At 34.9% G+C, this 24,120-nt stretch overlaps 1 protein-coding gene across 1 annotated transcript in view; it reads left to right on the top strand.

Annotated features, from left to right (window-relative positions):
- ATPsynO (ATP synthase subunit O, mitochondrial) overlaps positions 1–24,120 on the top strand; it is a 47,796-nt gene that overhangs the window by 15,751 nt on the left and 7,925 nt on the right. Inside the window, exons 3-6 of the mRNA XM_090409080.1 lie at positions 2,151–2,261; positions 7,859–7,931; positions 12,102–12,161; positions 18,856–18,968. Of these exons, the coding sequence (XP_090265206.1) occupies positions 2,151–2,261; positions 7,859–7,931; positions 12,102–12,161; positions 18,856–18,968 (357 nt within the window). The remainder of the gene's footprint in view (positions 1–2,150; positions 2,262–7,858; positions 7,932–12,101; positions 12,162–18,855; positions 18,969–24,120) is intronic.

The following is a 24,120-nucleotide window of genomic DNA, read 5'->3' as shown; positions in this document are numbered from 1 at the left end:
TAGTACTTGCGTGCACATGTCTTTATCTTAAGTTCCCATGAAGATGGCAACGTGACATTGCCGAAATATTGGAAAGTATATATTAAAGTTTGATTTAATTTATATTCTAGTATACGCTGTCAGTTCATTAATAATCAGAAATAACAGCAGTGAAATAAATATTTTTTTTCTTTTTTTGGGTTATGAATTAAACTACAAAAATTACAGATAAACAACTGCCAACACAACTTTTCCACATGCTATTTGTTTATTGGAATGTACAGTTCACTTCTGAAAATTGCTCAACTTTGATTCCTTTTAAAACCTTGTATATGTTTTTCAATATGATATTCATTTTTATCCTGCTCAAGACTAATAGTGATCATTTCCTATTTCAAATCCCCTATACCCTCTTTTCAGGAATCAGTTTTCAGAATATTGCCATTAATAACACTCAATAACATTGCCTATTACTTGCTCTCCATGTGAATTTGTATTCATTTTTTGTTGGAACATGGTATTATGAATATTATGGGGATGGATGTGACACTAGTTAAATGGATAAGATGTAAGCTGCTGGATATCGAAAAGTGTTATATGGAGGGACAGAAAACAGGTGAGTAGTGGTGTACCACAAGGTTCAGTGCTGGGATCATTGCTGTTTGATTTGTACATAAATGATATAGGAAATAACCTGAAAGGAAATATTGTTGTACGCTGATGCAAAATTAGGTAGAGTAATAGTTAATCAAGGCAATGTACAGCACTTGCAGGATAATTTGAATAGGCTGTCAGTATGGGCAAAAGATAATGGATGTCAGTTTAATGTCAAGAAATGTAAAGTTATGGATTTTGGGATAAATAGATTACAAGCCATGTATCACATTGATGGCACTGTACTCCAGGAAATAGATGAATCTAGAGATTTAGGGGTGGTGGTAGACAGTTAGTTTAGAGGACATATTGCTAAGGTAGCTCATACAATTACTTGTCTATTGAAGAACACGTTATTATTCCTCTTTATAAGGCCTTGATACACTCACATCTGAATTACTGTGTGCAAGTCTGGTCCCCTGGGTTTCTTGTGGGTGAGGAAGCAGTAGAGAGGATTCAGAGATGAATGACCAAGATGGTGAGTGGCCTGTGGAATGTTCCTTATGAGGATAGATTGAAGATGTGTGGATTGCAGAAGTTTGTTGATATGAGAAGAAGAGGGGATATGATAGAAACAGTTAAGTTGCTTAAAGGATTTTATAGGATGGATAGATAGATGCAGGGGAAATGTTTCAGCACTTGGCTAAAAGGACTAGAACAAGGGAACAATTCCTGGAAGTTGAATAAAGGTGTGGTTGGTAGAGGTGTGAGGACTAGATTTTTTGCTTGGAGAGTTATAAGTGGAATGGGTTCAAGAAGAGATATAATAGATTGGGTCTCCCATGATGAGTCTTCGGACTCCATGGAAGTGCCCGTATAATAATAATTAGTAATGAATTGAAATGTTGTAAACATCCATTAGGAAAAGTTCATCACACCCAAAAACAGCTGTCTTTGGATATGACAATGATGGACTTTGTGCTAGTAATTCATTTTTGTAGGTCAGGTTATTGACTGCCTTGCATTACGTTGATGTTTTTAGGCATTTGAGATAAGATGTTCATAAAAAAAATTGGAAATGGTGCGTTACCAACTGATCATTTCATTGCAAACATTGTCTGTGCAATAGTTTTTTGGAATGAGCAGCATGGCTGTGATTCTGCATTTCCACACCTTGCATCATCTAATTTCATTCCTCAAAATGAAATTGCTACTCAAAGATCAGAGATTTGAAGTTTTAGACATACAGATTAGCATATAGCTAGTGATGAATGTAATCTCAAAGGAAGACTACCAGCATTGACAAAAATACTGAATTGTGTATAAATTTACAAGGAACTGCTTTGAAAGAAACTTTAAGCTTACTCTGTTTATCAGCTAATCCAGTAATTTGTGAGTAGCACCTTAAATATTCTTGAAGATATGCTTAAGGTGCTTTTATTTTAAGTCATGTTTCATAATTTAGAATAAAACAGAATTTGTCTTTTTTTAAGCCAATGTGTAAGCTTTGATTTTAAATGGAATTGTTTATTATAAATGTGTGTGTGAACTATATATATCTTTTTTTTTCCCTTCAGCCACCAGTTGCTGTTTTTGGTATAGAAGGCAGATATGCAACTGCCTTATATTCTGCAGCAGCAAAAGAAAAGAAATTGGAGTCTGTAGAAGCAGAATTAAAGACACTTAAGGTATGTGTTTAAAAGTGTTGATGCATATTAACTGAGAATAATTTCTCTTATATGATATAAGACCATTATGAGATTTTCATTTTATAATTTAGGTTTCAAATTTATAAGTACTAACTGAATTATTGTAAACAGTTGCAATGAAAATGAAATTGACAATTAAAAGTGGTGCAGTGATTTAAGCCCACTAGTATAGAAAATTAATAGCTTTAATGAAATATGTGCACTAGACATTAAAGTAAGTTTCACGGTTTATACATGTAACAAAAATTATATAGAATTTTATGTTAAAGATACCAAGCAATTTTATAAACTTGGTTTTAATACTTTTTTTCCTCAAGTATGCAAATAAGCAACTAAGACTAGTTTGCACCTGAAGTTGAAAGTTTATTTTTCACTTGGTTAGAGTATAATAAATTTAGTTTAATCCTTTATCCAAGTGTGAACAAACAAAGTTTGCGCCTGAAAGTATCTTCAGGACTGGGGTAAGGTGATACAACACCAGGGCACTCCTTGCAAAGGTGGAGCAAGCTAACAACACTCCTATCTCAGTATCTCCCATAATGTAAAACAAATCTCCTTGTGGATATGTCTAATGTTATGCATTAAGGAAAGGGCCACAACCCAGACTAGTTTCGACCTTTATTGAGGTCTCTTCAGTGGGAGCTAGGCCCAAGTGGAGATACCAAGCAGAAGCATTAGCAGGTCATCTCTACCTATAGGAGTTGCCAAATGGTGGGCCACCCTTTTTTAATAAATTACTCTGGATTTAGAGAAAGATGATGAAAGTTTATTTTTCACTTGGTTAGAGTATAATAAATTTTTTATACTATAAATAAGAAATTTTATACTATAAGAAATTTATTATACTAACTAAATTGAATAACTGTTGTAATAGATATGGTAAAAGGGGTGCTTAAGGGTCAAAGCTGTATAACTGAGAGGAGACCTCCACATAGCCATTAAAGGAATGCGGAGAACCGACCAGGGCTTCTGACCTAATGTCCAATCCTCACCTTCTCGTGGTGCACCCTGGGTATCTACTTTGATACTGAACGAACGAGGATGGGCTGGCAATTTGGGATTTAGCCGACCAAATTGTATTCTTATTGGTTAAACCAAAATAAAAAATGATGGTACAACATGACAAAATTTCATGCCGGCTGGGGCGTCGCCCGGTTAAACAAGGCCCCCGTTGTTTTCGCCAGGGAACCAGGGCGAACAGCGAAAAGTCAGCTACTGGAACAAATATGAAAACAAACCCCAACTCAACATCACCAGAGTTAAAGATCGGTACTATCAACGTAAGAAGCCTGAATGGCAAAGAAATGGAGCTAGCTGAGGAATTAGATAAGTACCAGATCGACATAATAGGGGTGACTGGAACAAAAAAGACCAAAACTGGTGTGATCTTTCTGAGCAATAAATACAAAATGTTATATTCAGGCAATGACAATCAAGGAAAAGAAGGAGTAGCCATAGTATTCAACACAAAATATGAGGCTAATCTTGAATGGCAGTCAGTCTCAAGTAGAGTAATGTGGGCAAATATGAGAATGGAGAACTGGACAATGAGACTTATTTGTGCCTATGGTCCCACAGAAGGTTATACTAAGGTAGAAGTGGAGGAATTTTTTGACGCTCTAGAAAAAGCAGCTGACACAATGAAAAAGGAAAAGTTGGTCCTTGTTGGGGATCTAAATAGCAGAGTAGGAAATGATTGTGAGACATACAAAAATATTTCAGGAAAATTTGGAGAAAAGAGCAACGCTAATAATAATGGCAAATATCTGTTGGATTTCTGCTCAGGACATGGACTGGTTATTACTAACACCATGTTCCAACATAAAAATGTGCACAAATTCATATGGAGAGAAGAGGCTAGGAATAAGAAAAGTCTCATTGACTATGTTATTGTTGATAGTGATGTTTTCTCCCTGGTGCAGGACACCAGAGTGTACAGAGGATTTGAAATTGGAAGTGATCACTATTTAGTCTTGAGCAGGATAAAATTGAATTTCATATTGAAAAGAATAACATGTAAGAAAGTTTTAAAGTGAATAAAAGTTGAGCAGCTCTCAGATGTTAACTGTAGACTAAAATACAGAAAGATTATTGAAAAGAAAATGAAAGAGTTTGAGAACAGGAATCAAACCTTGGAGATTCAGTGGCAAACTCTGAAGAAAACATTGATTGATTCTGCCAGAGAGGCATGTGGTGAGGTTGTGTGCAAGGATAAAAAAATCAGAACTCCCTGGTGGACACAGGAAGTTAAAGAGGCAGTGAAGGAAAAGAAGAAAGTATATCAAAAGTTCCTGGCAAATAAGTCAGCTTTTACTCTTACAGAATACAGAGACAAATGTAAGAAAGCTAAACAGTGTATAAAACTAGCTAAACAAAAGTCATGGGAGGACTTTGGCAAGAATATAGAAAATAAATATCAAGAAGGTGGCAAAATATTCTGGAGGTTGTTGAAGAAGCTTAGGAATGGAGGAAAGAGTGCTGTAAAAGGAGTTAGAGATGATAAAGGTGACATGAAAACAGGAGAAAAAGATATCCTTGAAGTATGGAGTAATTACTTTGAAAAACTGCTAAATGAAACAAGCAGTGATGACAGCACAGTGATAAAAAAACACTGACCAGGCATGCAGTCAGGAATACATATCCATACTTGAAGTAGAAAAAGCCATCAAAGGATTGAAATGTGGAAAGGCAGCAGGAGTAGATGATATTCGACCAGAAATGCTGAAGTATGGTGGTATGAAAGTCTTACAGTGGCTGCACTGCATAGTTCAGAAAGTCTGGACAGAGAGACGAATTCCGGATGATTGGAGTAGAGCTCTCATAGTACCCATATATAAAAAGGGAAATAAAACTGAATGTGAGAATTACAGAGGTATTTCCCTACTGAGTGTTCCTGGCAAGATCTACGCAAGTATACTTGAGAAACGGTTGAGAAGAATTATGGAAGAAAAGCTTGGTGAAGAACAAGCTGGATTCAGGCCAAATAGAGGCTGTCAGGATCAGATCTTCACTTTACGACAATTAGTCAAGAAAGCATGGGAATATAACAAAAATCTGTATTTAAGTTTTGTCGATTTGGAAAAGGCATATGATAAGGTGCCAAGAGAGAAGCTATTCAATACGCTGCAGTTATATGGTGTCAATGGGGCATTATATCAAGCAATACTTAGTCTTTATTTGAGTTTTAAGTCAGCAGTTAGAATTGAAGGAAGTACAGGAAGATGGTTTAATGTTAAATCTGGTGTGAGACAAGGATGTACATTATCCCCTCTGTTATTCATTATCTATATGGATCACATTATGAAGGTAAGTGGTATTAAACCTGATATCAAAATTGGAGATGTTAATGTCAGCTCTTTGCTTTATGCGGATGATGTTATACTTCTAAATAAATCCGCTACAAGTCTGCAAGATTCTCTGACTAAATTGAATAGCTGTTGTAATATGGTATGGTATGAAGGTCAGCAATAAAAAGACAAAGACAATGAAAATAGGCAGAATCATTGAAAATGTCAACTGTGTTGTGAATGGAGAACCTGTGGAACAAGTAAAACATTTCAGCTACTTAGGCACAATTTTTACCGAAGATGGTAAATTAAATATAGAAATAGACAACAGAATCAGCAAAGCTGGTATGGTGGGAAGTCAATTGAATAAATTCATATGGAATAAGAGAGAAATTAGTTGGAACACTAAATTAGCTGTATACAAGACAGTGTTCAAACCAGTTTTAACTTATGGATCTGAGAGCTGGGTCAGAAGTAAAACACTTGACCAAAGACTAGAGACTGCATATATGAGAGTCCTGAGAAAGATTAGAGGCGTGAACAGATGGCATCAATGGCAATATGATATTGAAAATGAGGATATTAGGAAAGAATTTGACATTGTCAACATCCAGGAATGCATTAGCAGAGCTAATCTCAGGTGGTATGGTCAATGAAAATAGGTAGAAATGTTGAAAATATCAACTGTGCTGTGAATGGGGAACCTGTGAAACAAATAAAACATTTCAGCTACTTAGGCATGATTTTTTGTGAAGATGGCAAATTATATATGGAAATAGACAACAGAATCAACAAAGCTGGTATGGTAGGCAGTCAATTGAATAAATTCATATGGAATAAGAGAGAAATTAGTCATAACACTAAATTAGCTGTATACAAGACAGTGTTCAAACCAGGTTTAACTTATTGATCTGAGAGCTGGGTCAGAAGTAAAGAATTGATATGAGAGTCCTGAGAAAGATTATAGGCATGAACAGATGGCATCAATGGCAATATCATATTAAAAACAAGGATATTAGGAAAGAACTTGACATTGTCATCATCCAGGAATGCGTTAGCAGAGCTAATCTCAGGTGGTATGGTCACTTAAATAGAATGGGCGAAGAAAGATTAGCAAAGCAAGTGTTCTCTGTCAGGTTGGCAGGAAAATGACCCAGAGGAAGACCAAGATATAGGTAGATTGATACGGTACAAAGTGCCTTTGACAATAGAAATATAAGATCTGATAATGTTGAAGTCTTGACAAGTAACAGACTAATTTGGAGGAAAATTGTAGATAGGAAGTTAGTAATGATGTAATTTTTTTCATATAGTACTATCATATCCTGTACACCCCTTGAGGGTACATGGCAGGAATTTGATGATGAACTATAGTGATCCCTCAATTATTCATATGCATTGAAAAATAAGTTAACTGAAGATACTACTTCTGAGATATCTCATTAATGATGTTGCCCTTTGGGTGGAAATGTGTGAGTTTGAATTTAGAAATTGTAGACATATTAGGACTTTTTATCCGAAAGTGAGTTAGTGGGTCTTATGGAAGTTGCAGGGATTTTCCTCTCATCAATTCAGTGTTTTCATTTTGTAAGATAGATAAATGACTGAAGAATGTATGCAATTAATAGAAAGCACATTATTTAAATGGGTTTAACCATCCTATCATGGTGTTAATGACATTTCTTAAAAACCAAGCTACTTCGCTGTGACAGCTGTTTCATCAGCATGTCAAGGGATAGATGATAGTGTTATTCCAGCACTCGCTTGACATGCCAGCTTATTTAAGGACTAGTTGACTAAAAGTTTGATTATATATGTGGGTTATATAATTGAGAATTCACTGGTCAGGAATCACTATATTCAGATAGCTTTACTTTATGCCAAACAAATGAACATGCAAAAATACTATCTATAAAGAGTAATGTACTTAATATTGTTTTCTGCCATTTTTTTCAGTATTGAAATAAGATGCTCTGTTCTTTGGGTGAAGAAATGATAAAAAAAAAATTATATGAAATACATGAATGATATTGATATGTAGAGGTTGGCTAAGGGTTAATAAACAAAATCTGATTAGGAACATTGTTATATTCTGGACAAATTAAGTTAGTAACTTCTGGTGTCAAATGATATAATTATGTTGACATTGGACTGTGGATGATCTGCTCTAGCTAGTAAATATCTATAATTTGTATTGATTCTTTTGAAAGACAGGATTTGTATATTTTTATTGCAGTAAACTTTTCCAAAAATATCTTTACTTCATTCATGATCTACTTTATTCTTTAGGAATTGTTAAAAAAAGATCCCAAGTTAACAGAATTTGTTGAAAGTCCTCTTATTAAGGCTTCTGTCAAACGGGGTAAGGTTTTTTTTTAATTTTTTATGATAAAATGTTCTGAAAATTCCTCATTGTTAAAATCTTATCAAACACATTATATATACTTTTTCCTTACTTCCGGAAATATGCATATATATTATATGGAAGTTTGTGTGTATTTTTAAAGTATTTTGAAATTCCTTGAAATGTGCTTAAGGGTCGAAACTGTATAACTGAGAGGAGACCTCCACATAGCCTTTATAGGAATGCAGAGAACTGACCATGGCTTCTGACCTGATGTCCAATCCTCACCTTCTCGTGGTGCACCCTGCTATGTATCTACCTGGATACTGAACGAACGAGGATGGGCTGGCAATTTTGGATTTAGCCGAACAAATTGTATTCTTATTGGCTTAAACCAATATAGAATATGATGGTACAACATGACAAACAAGGTTAAACAAGGCCCCCATTGTTTTCGCCAGGAAACCAGGGCAAACAGTGAAATGTCAGCTACTGGAATGAATCTGAAAGCAAACCCTAACTCAACATCACCAGAGTTAAAGATTGGTATTATCAACATGAGAAGCCTGAATAGCAAAGAAATGGAGCTAGCTGAATAATTACATAAGTACCAGATCGACATAATAGGGATGACTGAAACAAAAAAGACAAAAACTGGTGATATCTTTCTGAGCAATAAATACAAAATGTTATATTCAGGAAATGACAATCAAGAAAAAGAAGGAGTTGCCATAGTATTCAACACAAAATATGAGGCTAATCTTCTTGAATGATGGGCAGTCTCAAGTAGCGTGATGTGGGCAAATATCAGAATGGGGTATTGGTCAATGAGACTTATTTGTGCCTATGGTCCCACAGAAGGTTCTACTAAGATAGAAATGGAGGAATTTTTTGATGCTTTAGAAAAAGCAACTGACACAATGAAAAAGGAAAAGTTGGTCCTTGTTGGGGATCTAAATAGCAGAGTAGGAAATGATTGTCAGACATACAAAAATATTTTGAGAAAATTTGAAGAAAAGAGCAAAGCTAATAATAATGGCAAATATCTGTTGGATTTCTGCTCAGGACATGGACTGGTTATTACTAACACCATGTTTCAACATAAAAATGTGCACAAATTCACATAGAGAGAAGAGGCAAGGAATAATTGACTATGTTATTGTTGATAATGATGTTTTCTCCCTGGCAGGACACCCGAGTGTACAGAGGATTTGAAATTGGAAGCGATCACTATTTAGTCTTGAGCAGGATAAAATTGAATTTCATATTGAAAAGAATAACATGTAAGAAAGTTTTAAAGCGAATAAAAGTTCAGCAGCTCTCAGATGTGAACTGTAGACTAAAATAAACAAAGATTATTGAAGAAAAAATGAAACAGTTTGAGAACAGGAATCAAACCTTGGAGATTCAGTGGCAAGTCTTGAAGAAAGCCCTGATTGATTCAGCCAGAGAGGCATGTGGTGAGGTTGTCTGCAAGGATAGAAAATTCAGAACTCCATGGTGGACACAGGAAGTTAAAGAGGCAGTGAAGGAAAAGAAGATAGCATATCAAAAGTTCCTGGCAAATAAGTCAGCTTTTACTCTTACAGAATACAGAGACAAATGTAAAAAGCTAAACAGTGTGTAAAACTAGCTAAACAAAAGTCATGGGAGGACTTTGGGAAGAATATATAAAATAAATATCAAGAAGGTGGTAAGATATTCTGGAGGTTGTTGATGAAGCTTAGAAATGGAGGAAAGAGTGCTGTAAAAGGAATTAGAGATGATAAAGGTGACATGAAAACAGGAGAAAAAGATATCCTTGAAGTATTTAGTAATTACTTCGAAAAATTGCTAAATGAAACAAGCAGTGATAGCACAGTGGTAAAAAAACACTCAACATGCATACAGTCAGGAATACATATCCATACTTGGAGTAGAAAAAGCCATCAAAGACTTGAAATGTGGAAAGGCAGCAGGAGTAGATGATATTCGACCAGAAATGCTGAAGTACGGTGGTATGAAAGTCTTACAGTGGCTGCACTGCATAGTTCAGAAAGCCTGGAGCGAGGGACGAATTCCTGATGATTGGAGTAGAGCTCGAATAGTACCCATATATAAAAAGGGAAATAAAACTGAATGTGAGAATTACAGAGGTATTTCCCTACTGAGTGTTCCTGACAAGATCTATGGAGTTGAGAAACGGTTGAGAAGAATTGGTGAAGAACAAGCTGGATTCAGGCCAAATAGAGGCTGTCAGAATCAGATCTTCACTTTACGACAGATAGTCGAGAGACCATGGGAATATAACAATGATCTGTACTTAAGTTTTGTCGATCTGGAAAAGGCATATGACAAGGTGCCAAGAGAGAAGAGAATCTATTCAATACGCTGCAGTTATATGGTGTCAATGGGACATTATATCAAGCAATACTTAGTCTTTATTTGAGTTGTAAGTCAGCAGTTAGAATTGAAGGAAGTACAGGAAGATGGTTTAATGTTAAATCTGGAGTGAGACAAGTATGTACATTATCTCCTCTGTTATTCATTATCTAGATGCATCACATTATGAAGGAAAGTGGTATTAAACATGATATCAGAATTGGAGATGTTAATGTATGGTCTTTGCTTTATGTATACTTCTAAATAAATCCGCTATAAGTTTGCAAGATTCCCTAACTAAATTGAATAACTGTTGTAATAGATATGATATGAAAGTCAGCATTAAAAAGACAAAGACAATGAAAATAGGTAGAAATGTTGAAAATGTCAACTGTGCTGTGAATGGGGAAACCTGTGGAACAAGTAAAACATTTCAGCTACTTAGGCATGATTTTTTGTGAAGATGGCAAATTATATATGGAAATAGACAACAGAATCAACAAAGCTGGTATGGTAGGCAGTCAATTGAATAAATTCATATGGAATAAGAGAGAAATTAGTCGTAACACTAAATCAACTGTATAGAAGACAGTGTTCAAGCCAGTTTTAACTTATGGATCTGAGAGATGGGTCAGAAGTAAAACACTTGACCAAAGACTGAATTGATATGAGAGTCCTGAGAAAGATTATAGGCATGAACAAATTGCATCAATGGCAATATCATATTAAAAACGAGGATATTAGGAAAGAACTTGACATTGTCATCATCCAGGAATGCGTTAGCAGAGCTAATCTCAGGTGGTATGGTCACTTAAATAGAATGGGCGAAGAAAGATTAGCAAAGCAAGTGTTCTCTGTCAGGTTGGCAGGAAAATGACCCAGAGGAAGACCAAGATATAGGTGGATTGATACGGTACAAAGTGCCTTTGACGATAGAAATATAAGATCTGATAACGTTGGAGTCTTGACAAGTAACAGACTAATTTGGAGGAAAATTGTAATAGGAAGTTAGTAATGATGTAAATTTTTCATGTAGTACTATCATATCCTGTGCACCCCTTGAGGGTACATGTCAAGAATTTGATGATGATGAAATTATTATGCTACTCTTTTAGTGATAATGGATATAAGGATCAGGAGCGTTATTCTAATCTCTTTTCATTTGAAAAGGCTACAAATATGAGAAAAAATTGGATCAATATTTATAAATCAAAAGAAAAAGTGATAAATCACGACATAAGCCACCTTCAATCCTCCATTAAGTAACTGATAAGAGTATGTAAATTAAGAATGATGGAATGCATACTTGCAATTACTGATTAGTGGGAAAGTTTTCAAGTAGTGAAGAAAGTTGACTATTAATAGATTTCTCTATTACTTTTGTGAGGATTATAATGTGAGCAATAGGATGATAATTTGATAGTAAAAATTGGGAATAGTTTGACAATGGGAGTTGATTTCCAAGGAGGGGACTTTTTTTTCCAGATTAGGCAAGATTCTTTTGATCTCTTTCTGGCAAAAAAAAAAAAAAAAAAAAGAACGAATTTATTACGTGAAGCCCGAAGATTTGACTTTCTCAGTGTGAACTGATGCAGCATGAACCATCAGGATGTAGGAAGAACACAGTCAATGACTGCTAAACTAAGTATGTGTGGTTTTTATCATGGATTTGATTTGTGTTTCTGAGATAAAGCTAAGAGAAGGAAAAGTATTTAAAGTGAAAGAAATCTTGTTTGTAACTGTAAGTCTTAGAAGTCTTTGTTTTTGATGAAGTGTTTTCTCTGGATTTATAATTATATTTTGAAATATAAATATGTTCGTTTTCAGATTCACTTGCAAGTGCTCTTCAGAAGCAGAAAATTAGCAATTTGACACTCAACTTAATAGGTAAGTAGTAGATGAAGAAACCTAAAACTAAGTATTTCATGTTGCTTACTTTTTGTATGATTTTTAAAATACTGTTAATTATTGCAGTCAGTCAAATTTCCAGAATTCTAAATTTTAGTTTTTTGCCTGCGATAATAATAACATAGCTTGCCAATTTTTTTTTATATTATATAACTATACCTACTTCTATGGAACTCTAATCAGTATTTCCTCCTACTTCTACAGCTGTGACCTAGACATGTGGAAGTATGCACGTGCTGAATGTTCATAATTTAAATGCTGTAGCCAATTCCTCTGCTTTCTTCCTGAATGATGCTCATGATATATTGAGCCAAATATATATAGGTGTATTTAATAAATTCTAGTTTTCTTTTACATGTGTAAAGCTGTTATTTAAAATATTGCGCTGTGTTATATCGGTTACATCCTATGGTGGTAATGGTTAGAATCATATTATCATCATAATGCAGACTCCTCCAGAGAATCAAATTTTGTGAGGCAAGTCCCCTTCTATATCATTGGCTACATACTTGTCATCCCCCCCCCCCAGTACATTCACTGAAGATGCACTCACAACATTAAATAGTAGTCTTCCACACTTGCCACATGATGTTAGAAGAATCTGGACTGCACATGCTTCGTAACCACACCTCTCGTCAGCTTCCAGGGATGACCCAAAGTTCTTTACCCACCTGCTATAAGCTCAAAATAATCTCACTTGTATTCATTTTGTAAGATTCCTTAATATATATTGGAGAAAGAAACTCAAGTGTAGGAGAAGGAGGTACCAGAACTGTTGCATAAAATGAATATGAATTCAACAATAGGAACTGATAGGATATCAGCACTGTTTTGGTCAAAAGAGTTTTAGCTGAACACTCTTTTGGTCAAAAGAGTGTTTAGCTGAACACTCTTTTGGTCTGTTCCTGTTCTTTTGACCTGGCTGTATAATTTGAATCTCATAACAGGGAAGATTCCAGAGGATTGGAAATAAAGTATGACAATCCCATTGCACAAGGGGAGTTCAAAGACAGACATATCATTATCTCTGGTGGTGAAGATTTTGGAAAAGTTTGGCAAAGATTCAACATAGAAATGGATTGACAGTGAATCTAAACTTTGCAAAAAAAAAACAGCACGGGTTTACTAAGTGAAAATGAAGTGCAGGTTGGAGTAACTTGTTCACATTTTTATAATAATGTTATGGTTCAGTTAGTCAAGGAGAATGGATACACCATGATACTTTGAACTTTGTTAAAGCTTTTGGGAGGATTAATTATGGAAGGCTGTTATATAAGTTGGAGGATCTGGGATTGGATTATAAATTACTGCTTTGAATAAGAGGATGCTGACAGATATCAAAAAGTGGTTTATGGGTGATGTGAGTCTGCATAATTTAAGGTAACCAGTTGTGTATACCCCATGAATCAATCCTTGGTGCATTGTTAATCAGTCTTTTCATTAATGACATTGGGAAAGACCTGACAGGTAACATACATTTGTTTGTTGATGATGCAAATATAGGCAAAGTAATGAGGAATGCAACTGCCTTGCAGTACTTGCAGAATATGTGGTGGAGACAGAGAGTTGTAGAGTGCCCTTCCTCAATGATTCCTTGGAGATGTCATGTAACAATGATAATTTGAATAAGCTGGAATTATGTGCATATGAATTTTTTTATTTATTATTTTTTATGTTATTACTTCCACCCACAAAACATTTATTTTTATGATAATCCCATAATCAAATAAAGGTGATGGGTGCAAAACTAGTAATCATAATGGGGTACTTTATCTGAACTTTATCTATATGGCATTCATATTTTCATTTTATTTGTGGTTTAAGCCAATAAGAATACAGTTTGGTTGGCTAAATCCCAAATTTCCAGCCCATCCTTGTTTGTTCAGTATCCAGGTAGAGATACCTAACAGGGTGCACCACGAGAAGGTGAGGATTGGCCATTAGGTCAGAATCCTTGGTCACTTCTCCGCATTCCTTTAAAGGCTATGTGGAGGTCTCCTCTCAGTTATGACCCTTAAGAAGCCCTAGGAGATTTAATCTCAGGTGGTATGGTCACTTAAACAGAATGGGAGAGGAAAGATTAGCAAACAAGCATTCTCTGCCAGGTTGGCAGGAAAAAGACCAAGATACAGGTGGATTGATACAGTAAAAAGTGCCTTCTGGTTTTCCCTTTCAGTCATTTTCCAACAGTAAATCATTTTAAGTATTTCCAATACTTAAAATGATTTACTATCAAAATGTGTTTGCTAGAGTTCAAAGAATAAATAGGCTAGTAGTGAAATGTATATGTAATCTTATTAATCAACAGATTTATAAGAAAAAAATGATGTGGAGGGAATACCACTTGCATAAGAATTATGCACACAGTCAATCCATGTGGGTTCATGGGGCTGGTTTGCCCCATGAACACACCCAATTTGCTAGTTTGCACTCTGTTATATGGTACATGGTTATTTTATATACTTAGCATTAAAGTAATGCTTTAGCATAACTGCATACGGGTATAAGTGTTTGGCTGTTAATTTTTTGTATGCTGTCATTGCTGTGCAGATAAAGTTATCACAATCTCTTTGCTCCCAGCTTTATCATTTTACACTTCAGATCCTAGGTTAGGAACTACATAAATAACCTATGTATGTAGTTCCTACATACATAGGTTATTTATATATGTAGGAACTAAATCATTTAGCCTATATGGTATGCTAGTTATCATCTGGAGTTTACTTTGTAAGTGTTTTATGTGGTTATTCCAGTTCAACCCTGAATCAAGGCAAATTCCAAGGTAGAGTATTGTTTCAACCTGTGTAATGGTGGGTTTTTACTTATATATATTTACCTTATATGCAGGAAAGCAGATTGTTACAGTATGTATTTATTGTCAACTGGCTGGCAAAGTGGGTTTCTGAAAATCGTAGATTTTGTTTGTTTAGGTGAATGGAGCAAGAGCAAGCAATGGTGACAAGATTGATGCCATTTTGCATGTTTGCTGATGTGGTGCTTATGTCTGTATGGATTGATAGCATTGCTGTGTTATCTGGGGTACTGGGAAATATCTTGCTTTTGAAAGGTAGCCGAGTGTTATCGTATCCTATTCCAATATGTTTTAACTTTGCTAGAAGTGTTTCATATTGCAGTGTATCAAATACTTTTGACATGTCAATAAAGACCACCATAACAATTCTGTTTTTATCTAAAGCAGTGTTGATTAGATCTATGAAATCCTCACATTCTATAATCTTTACCATTCAGTTGAATAAGGGGAATAAATACACCATGAGATTTTTGGATTTTACTAAGCTTTTTGGCAGAACACAGCATGGAAAACTGTTGCATAAATTGGCAAATATGGGATTGGATTATAAAATATTAACATGGATAAGAAGATGGCTGACTGACATATCAAAAAGTGGTATATGGGGATGTGTGAGTCTGCAAAATTTAAGGTAACCAGTGCTGTACCAAAAGGATTAGTCCTTGGTTCATTGTTATTCAATCGATACATTGACATTGGGAAAGATTTGACAGGAGACATGGTTATTTGCTAATGATGATGCAAAGATGCAGGTAATCAAGAATGCAGCTTGATATGCAGTATTTGCAAAATGATTTGAATAGACTGGAATTGTGGGCATGGGAAAATGGAAATAGTTTTTAGTTTAATGTTAGTAAATGTAAAGTCATACACTTTGGTATGATTAGATATCCAATGTCATATTATATTGATGGGATTTTGCTAGAAGAAACAGATGTGCTGTAGGCTTACAACCTCATCTATAACCTATTAACATTGTGAGTAGGCTAAGATTTTTTTTTTTTATATTAATTTTCCTTTTTTTTTTTTTTTGTATTTTTTTAGTTGAAACTGAACGGCCATATAGCAAACTTTGCAATACTAAAATGAACATTGACATGTAAAAATAAGGAACTCATTTGCCTCTTTACAAGGCCTCAATAAGACCTCACTTAGACTATTGTCTGGCCTCCTTTCTCCAATGTATCAGAATCACCATTTCCATGGTGATTCTGATACATTTGAGAAAGTGCAAAGGAGTGTAACATAACAATGATATTAGAATGGTGGAAGATAAGATTATGAAGACAGATTGAGAATTTGTGGACCGCAGATACTAGCAAACAGGAGAAGGAGGTGATATGATTGAGACTTTACAAACATTTGAAAGGGTCATACAGGATATTTCTAGATGGAATTTTTTCATTTGTTAGGGATGAGGAAAGGATGAGAGGGCATTCTTGGAAGTTGAGAATGAATGGTGTCAAGAAGGGGGATGAGGGCTAGATTTTTCTCTCATAGAGTGGTGCCTGATTGGAATTGATTGCAGTTGGATGTTGTGTGTGCAAGTAGTGTGAATGAGTTCAAGAACAGGTATGACAGCAGTTTGTACAAATTGTATGGTCTCCCTCAATGAGGTCCTCTGGAGGTCTCTCTTAATAAAAATAAGTGATCTGTTTGTGAAATAGTTAACCAGTAATAAAGACTAATGCTGGAGTTCCATGAGGTTTTATTCTCTCACCAACCCTCTTCCTTCTATATATATATATATATATATATCAATGATCTACTTCAGTTGACTTCCAACCCAGTACACAGTTTCACAGATGAAGCTCATTGCACTCCTCCCTTTCATTTGATTAACCTTACTCTGTACAACTCACCTCAACAGAACATCAACCACTACTGCCCTCAATTCTGATCTCCAAGCCATCCTCCAATGGAGTTCATATAACCTCGTCAGTTTCAATGCTAGTAAAACCCAGTTCTGTGTTATTTCTCACAAAAAAGCTTTATCTGTGAACCTGTGTATTGGGTTGGAAGTCAACTGAAGTAGATCGTTGATATATATATATATATAGAGAGAGAGAGAGAGAAGGAAGAGGATTGGTAAGAGAATAAAGATATTTCTTTTCTTGGAATCACTCTGACATCAAGTCCCTCCTGACATAAACATATCACAACCATTGTATCCTCAGCTTCTAAAAAACTAAGATTTCTCTTTTGTTCAAGGCATTACTTCACCTCTGAACAGCTGTTAACTTTATACAAATCACAAATCTGCCCGCTATTTACTGCTCCCACATTTGGTCAAAATGCTTGATATGTAACACAGAGGAGAATAATTAGATTGATTAATGACCCATCTCTTACCAACTCACACTTCACACAGACATTTGGTTTCAATTTGTGTATTCTGTAAATATTTCCATGACAAATGTTCATCTGAAATAGCATCAATAATTCCCCTACTTAGTACTAAGCACGTTGGAACACTTGCAGCTGCTGCCCAACATCCCTGCCCAGAAACCCACAGAACAAGTTTCTTTTCCTCCTCCTCCATCCCTGCTATTGCTGTTGTCTTCCCCCTGATGTGTTTTTCAAGGAATACAATATATATTGGTAGTTTTTCCTTTCAGTCGTTTCCGACCCTAGGTGACTTTGTAGGCATTGCCCAGAAAGCATTCCTGGTGAGATTTTTACAGGGTAGTTCACTATTGCTTCCCCCCCCCCACACACACACAAATTTTATCCAGGCTTAGGACCGACATATGGCTGGGACGTATTCGTGACTGAAATCTGTGTATGTGTTCACGGGGCCGGTTTGCCTGTTATAGGGGATGAAAATACCCCCACCTCTGTATGAGACAGGCTAACTCACCTTTCATCGAAAGACATCAAATAAAGGTTCCTCATGTCACTATACAATAATATATACAGGCTTTTAAATCAAATGTGAATAAGTTTCTTCTTTCCCAATCCACTACCTACATATGGTACTAATGTACTATAGGTTGATTAACCAAACTCTCATGTATGAGTTCAACAAAAAAAAATTAATATTGTACAACAAAAGCATTTCTCCTTTAGATGGCATCTTCTCTTAAGTGGTTGATGTGTATTACAAACCACCCAGTTCTTTTAGTTCGACTACACAAAGGAATCGTACTATGTTTGATGGCTCTTCATGAGAACTCAGTACAAACTACCGTGATATAACCCTAAGGAAAAACGAGATTGCTGTGACTAATACCAGCATTAGAACATTAAATAATCTTAGTGCACTCAGAATACTTTGATCATTTTGAATATGGTGTTTTTTCTGTATTCAGATGAGTAAATATTTGAAATCTTTTACAGTGTAGTTTTGAAATCATATCAGATTATCTCCTGTGTTAACATTGCTCACTTGCCTGCTTCAGTTATTGTGGTGTACATACTATTTTGAAATTTTATTTGTTTGACTGCACAAGATAAGAAGGATACTTAAATACATATAGTATTTAAGTATCATTTTGCCATTGTTATGTTCAAGGGCTTAGGTAATTTAGTATTGAATTATATTAACATGTATGCTTTTTTTTTTTTAAATAGTCTTGCTGACCCTGGAAACTATAGGAATGATTTCTGAAATAAAATTGAGTAGTTTATAGACAACTGAAAGAAAATTTTATTTCTGTTTCCTATGGTTAAAAGTCTAATATTGCATTATAAGTGCCACTACACAAGCTCTTTTATCTATCTTTAGTTAGAACTCTTTCTTTTAGTTAGAAATTTTGCTTGTACATGCACTTTGTGGGTATTGGCATTCAAAGCCTCTACTCAAGGATCACTTTTATAAGGACACTTTATGTACTAATGAAGTATACTAAAATTTTACAGGTGCTATGGCTGAGAATGGGCGACTAAAAAAATTTCCTGCTGTTATTGATACTTTTGCACATATTATGAGTGCTTACCGTGGAGAAATTGTATGTGAAATTACCACTGCAAAGGTAATTTGAATAGAAAAATTTTATAAGTAGCATTGATCCTAATTTCCAAATTTAAAAAAAATGTAGATGTGCTTTTTTTCGATATTTTTATTTTCTGAGGAGGTTTCCATATTAACTTTACTATTCAGTATATTGCTAAATTTTTTTATTAATAATACTTCTAAATCATATTTTATTCATTAATTGTATGGTTGACTCTCTTGTAGAAATATTTAACTGAGCTTTTATAAGCATTATTTCTGATTTATATTTTATTTGCATATTAATATCTGCAATATAATTTTTATAATTATATAATTTATAGAATATAAAAGCCTTTCACATGTTTGTATAACTTGAGTCTCAGCTCAGAAATGATACCACAGAAGTTGGTAAGAACTCACATACAGAAATGGGTAGACAAACAAGTTATACTCTGCAAGGAGCAGCATGAGTTTACTGAAGGAAAGTCAAGTTTTAGCAATTTGCTCATATTTTATAACAATGTTGGATTTTTCTAAGCCATTTGATAAGATATCACAGGAAAAGCTGTTGCATAAATTGGAGAATATGGGATTGGAATATAAACTCTTGACTTGGATCAGGGGATGGTTGACAGATATATTATGTAATAATGGCCCAAGGACTGAATCCTGAAATATACCTTAGGGTTTGGTCCTTGGGCCATTATTGTTCAATCTACACATTGACATTAGCCAGGGTCTAACAGATGGGCAATTGTTTCCCAATGATGGGAAGATAGGCAGGGCAATCAGAGATGCTGCTGATATTCAGCACTCATGAAATGGTTTGGAAATTGGGGCAAACGAAAATGGCTATCAGTTTAATGTTAGTAAGTGTAAGTTATGACTTTGGCGTGATGAGATTTCCAGCTGCATATTATATTAGCGGGATTATGCTACAAGAGACCGAGGAGGCTAGAGATCTTGGCGTATTGGTGGATAGGTCATATAGCAAAAGTTGCAAAAACAACTCAGAGGATAATTGCAATGTTGAAGCGAATATTGACATCTAAGGATAAGGAAGTCATTTTGCCTCTTTATAAAGTTTTGATAAGACCACACCTGGATTATTGTGTGCAGATTTGGTCTCCCGGATTCCAATGGGTTAAAGAAGCTGTGGAAAGAGTTACAAAGATTATATCCAAATTGCGGGATTTAGATTATGAAGACAGATTGTCAGTATGTAGATTACAGACTCTGGTTAACACGAGAAAGAGGAGTGATATGATAAGAGGTCTATAAACTTTTGAATGAGTATCATAGGATATCGTCTGATGAAATTTTTTTTGTTATATGGAAAGTGGGGAGAGAACACTGGACATTCATGGAAGTTAAATTTGTTCACAGTCAAGAAAGGGATAAGAGCTAGGTTTTTCTCTCAAAGAGCAGAGTGGGTGGAATAGTTTGCCTTTAGGGGTAGTGAGTGCATCTACTGTGAATGAATTTAAGGGAAGATATATGACAGCTGGTTTGAGTGATTTATAGCCTCTCTTGATGAGTCCTTAACTCCCTGAAGGTTTCAGATAATATAATTCATATCATATAAAAATTATGAACTTTATATAAAAATACAAGTGGTACATACAATAAAAAACATGTATTCACAGTAAAAAACTTAATAATAATAAAAAATTAGATTTAAAAATATTTCAATTTAAATTTCTTAAATCATCTTCAGTGTGAAAGAATGAATAATTGAAAAATTCACAAACAATGATGTAATCACATAGAGAGTGGTATCTTTCTTTTGTGTAGTTATGAGAGTGCTAGGTTAAAACTGTTCTACCATTATCAAGTTCCCGATTGAGGATATTATCATAGTACTACATTAAAAATGTACATGATTACTAATTTCCTGTCAACAACTTTCCTCTAAATTATCCTTCAGTGTTCTCAGATCTTATATTTCAGTCTTAAGGTACTTCTTACTATACCAATCCATCCTGATCTTGGTCTTTCTTGGGGGTGAGGGGTCTTTTTCCTGCCATTCTGGCAAAAAAAAACTTGTTTTGTTAACCTTTCCTCTCCTTTTCTGCTTGTGACCATACTACCTGAGGTTAGCTGTGCTCACAAACTCCTGAATGCTAACTACAATGTTGAGTCCCTTCCTAATATCATTTTTAATATGATTCTATCATTGATGGCATCTGTTCACTCCCCTCAGAACTCATATTTGTGGCCTTCTCAAGTATTTGATAGTGTTTTATTTCTAACTCTGCTCTCAGATCCATAAATTAAAATTGGTTTGAACACTGTCTTATATACAGCTAGTTCAGTGTTTTGAGTAATTTCTTTATTTTTCCATATAAATTTATTCAGCTGGCTTCCTACCATACCAGCTTTAGTAATTCTGTTGTCTGTTTCCATATTTAATTTACCTTCTTCACTAAAAATTGTGTCTAAATTGGTTGACAGAGAATCTCTACTTTGCAGCATGGGTTTACTAAGGGAAGGTCATCTTTTAGCAACTTGCTCACATTCAATAATGTTACAACTGAGTTAGACAAGGGGAATGGATACACCATGATGCTTTTAGATTTTGCTAAAACGTCTGACAGAATACAGCATAGAATACTGTTGCATAAATTTGAGAATATGGGATTGAATTATAAACTGTTGGCATGGATAAGAGGGTGGCTGACCAACATATATCAAAAAAGTGGTGTGTGTGTGTGTGTGTGTTGGGGGGGGGGTGAATCTGCAAGATTTAAGGTAACTAGTGGTGTGCCTCGAGGACCATTCCTTAGTCCATTGTTATTCAGTCTGTACGTTAATGAATTTGACATACATCTATTTGCTGATGATGTAAAGATAGGTAGAGTAATCAGGAGTGCTGCTGATATGCAGTATTTGCAGAATAATTTGAATAGCTGGAAACAAGGGCATGTGAAAATGGCTGTCATTTCAATGTTAATAAATGTAAAATGATGCATTTTGGTATGATTAGATATCCAATGTCATATTATATTGGTGGAATTATAGGTATTATTTGTGGGAAAATTCCCATGTTACTCCTCTAAAAATAAACTATCATTTTAATGGCTAATATAACCTACTTTCATTTAGGAGTGTCCCTGTTTTTTTTTTTACTATGTCATTGGCTCTTTACCAAAAAAAAAAAAATCTAGGGCATTACTGAAGTGTTATAAAAACTAATACAGGTAAACCTCGTGTAACACGGTTTTGATATATAACTCGGTCTACAAATTGTAGTATCCTTTGTTCAACGAGGTTTCGATATAACACGGTCTACAATTTCTAGTAACCCTTTTTTTTTTTTTTTTTTTTCATATTTTTCACCGCGGGACTTAAAAATCAAATTTTATCTTCGTTAAATTTGTGTCTGCCCATATCACGCAAGTAGTTATAAGTATCGAATTTAGTTTTATTGTATCACTGAATAAGGTATACTGTACAGAGGCTTTTGCAGTCTGTGTCATTCTCAACAAATAGAGCAATTAGAGACAGATGGAATAAAAACGGTGCTAACTAATAAATCACATGTCCTCTCTCACAGAAACTATGCTGTATAGACTTAAGCAAAACCATATGTTGCACCAAAACACAGTATCTAACTAAAAACTGTTGTCCAATTTTTCAATTATGAAATAAGTGTTTGTTTTATTGCATTTGAAATTCTCGATGTCATTATGACAGATCACAAAGGCCAACTTAAAATAAAAGACTACTAAGAATTGAAACATGCCATGTAATGAATGTGTGAGTTTGCCTGCCAAGAAGCCATAAAATTCAACCAAGGGTTGAAACGTTTGTGTGAGTTGAGCCAGTCAGTAATGAGAAGTTCCATCGGAACGATAAATGACACCCTGTTGTGAATGTTGTTATGACAGTTTCAGATGTTATGGAATTCGATTGAAGAGAATTAGCATTTCAACTCAACACTTGTTGGTTGCTTTTGTCTTTGGGTCATGCGATCTTTTGTTAATACCGCACCAATCACATGCATGTCTTTATAGTTGCTGTCTTGTGTAAAACAAAATTCAGCTTGTATGTATTGTATCAATTAAAAAAAAATCATGAATAATTTATAAGCATATAAAAGGATATCACCGGTAAATTGTTTATATCAAAGTTTATAAACATTTAAAAGATCTCGATCAAGATTCTTCAGAAGAAATCTCTCAGCATGGATTTTGTGCCAGTAAGGGTTGGTTCAAAAACTTTAAAAAGCAGTTTTCTTTGTATAAACTTAAAATCCAGGGAGAATCAGCATCAGCAGATGTTGAAGCTGCCCGGAAATACCCAGCAGAACTTTTAAAAATCATTAGGGAAGATGGTTGCAGTGCCGACCAGGTGTTCAATGCAGATGAATCTGGGTTATATTGGGGAAAAATGCCAAAACGCACCTATATTTTGAAAAATGAAAGATCAGCTCCTGGATTCAAAGTTTCCAAAGATAGAATTACTCTACTGTTTTGTAGTAATGCATCAGGTGATTACATGACAAAAGTAATGTTTATTAACCGATCCGCAAATCCTTGTGCAATGAAAGGGCTCGAGAAGTCCACCCTACCTTTCTACATCAGGTTCAAGTGTTTTGTACCTGATGTAGAAAGTTACACAAAGAAAAAGAATATGGACTTCAAAATTCTACTAATTTTAGATAACGCACCAGGCCACCCAACAAATTTAAGCCATCCGAATATTAAAATAACTTTTTTGCCACCTAATACTATATTTCACTTATTCAACCACTCGACCAAGGAATAATATCATTTAAGCCATATTATATTTGGCGAACATTTCAATTAATTTTGGAAAAAATGGAATCTAATCCAAACATGACACTGCCTCAAGCGTGGAAAGAGTTTTCGATGTTGAATTGTGTAAAAATTATTTCTCTGTCCAGTAAGGAATTACAACCCTCTACGCTGAATGCTTGCTGGAAAAAAAATATGGCCTGAAGCTGTTCTGGAACAAAATTATGTACCTCCAGTGGATGCCGAGCTACATCATATAATAAACGTCGCACACACATTTTTGGTGAAGAGGGCTTTTGCGATATTGTTGAAAACGAAATTAGTGAATTGATGGAGAAACAGATTTAAATGAGGAGGAACTGGTAAAATTAATAATGGCAGGGAAAGTTCTGCCGAAGATTCTGATTGTGATGAATCCTTTAAAGAATT

This window comes from Typopeltis vanoorti, chromosome 19 (assembly GCF_054136105.1).
Source record: "Typopeltis vanoorti isolate ZY-2024b chromosome 19, IOZ_Tvanoo_1.0, whole genome shotgun sequence".
Taxonomy (NCBI): domain Eukaryota; kingdom Metazoa; phylum Arthropoda; class Arachnida; order Uropygi; family Thelyphonidae; genus Typopeltis; species Typopeltis vanoorti.
The sequence above is the reverse complement of the archived record's forward strand: the minus strand, read 5'-3'. Positions and strand labels throughout refer to the sequence as shown.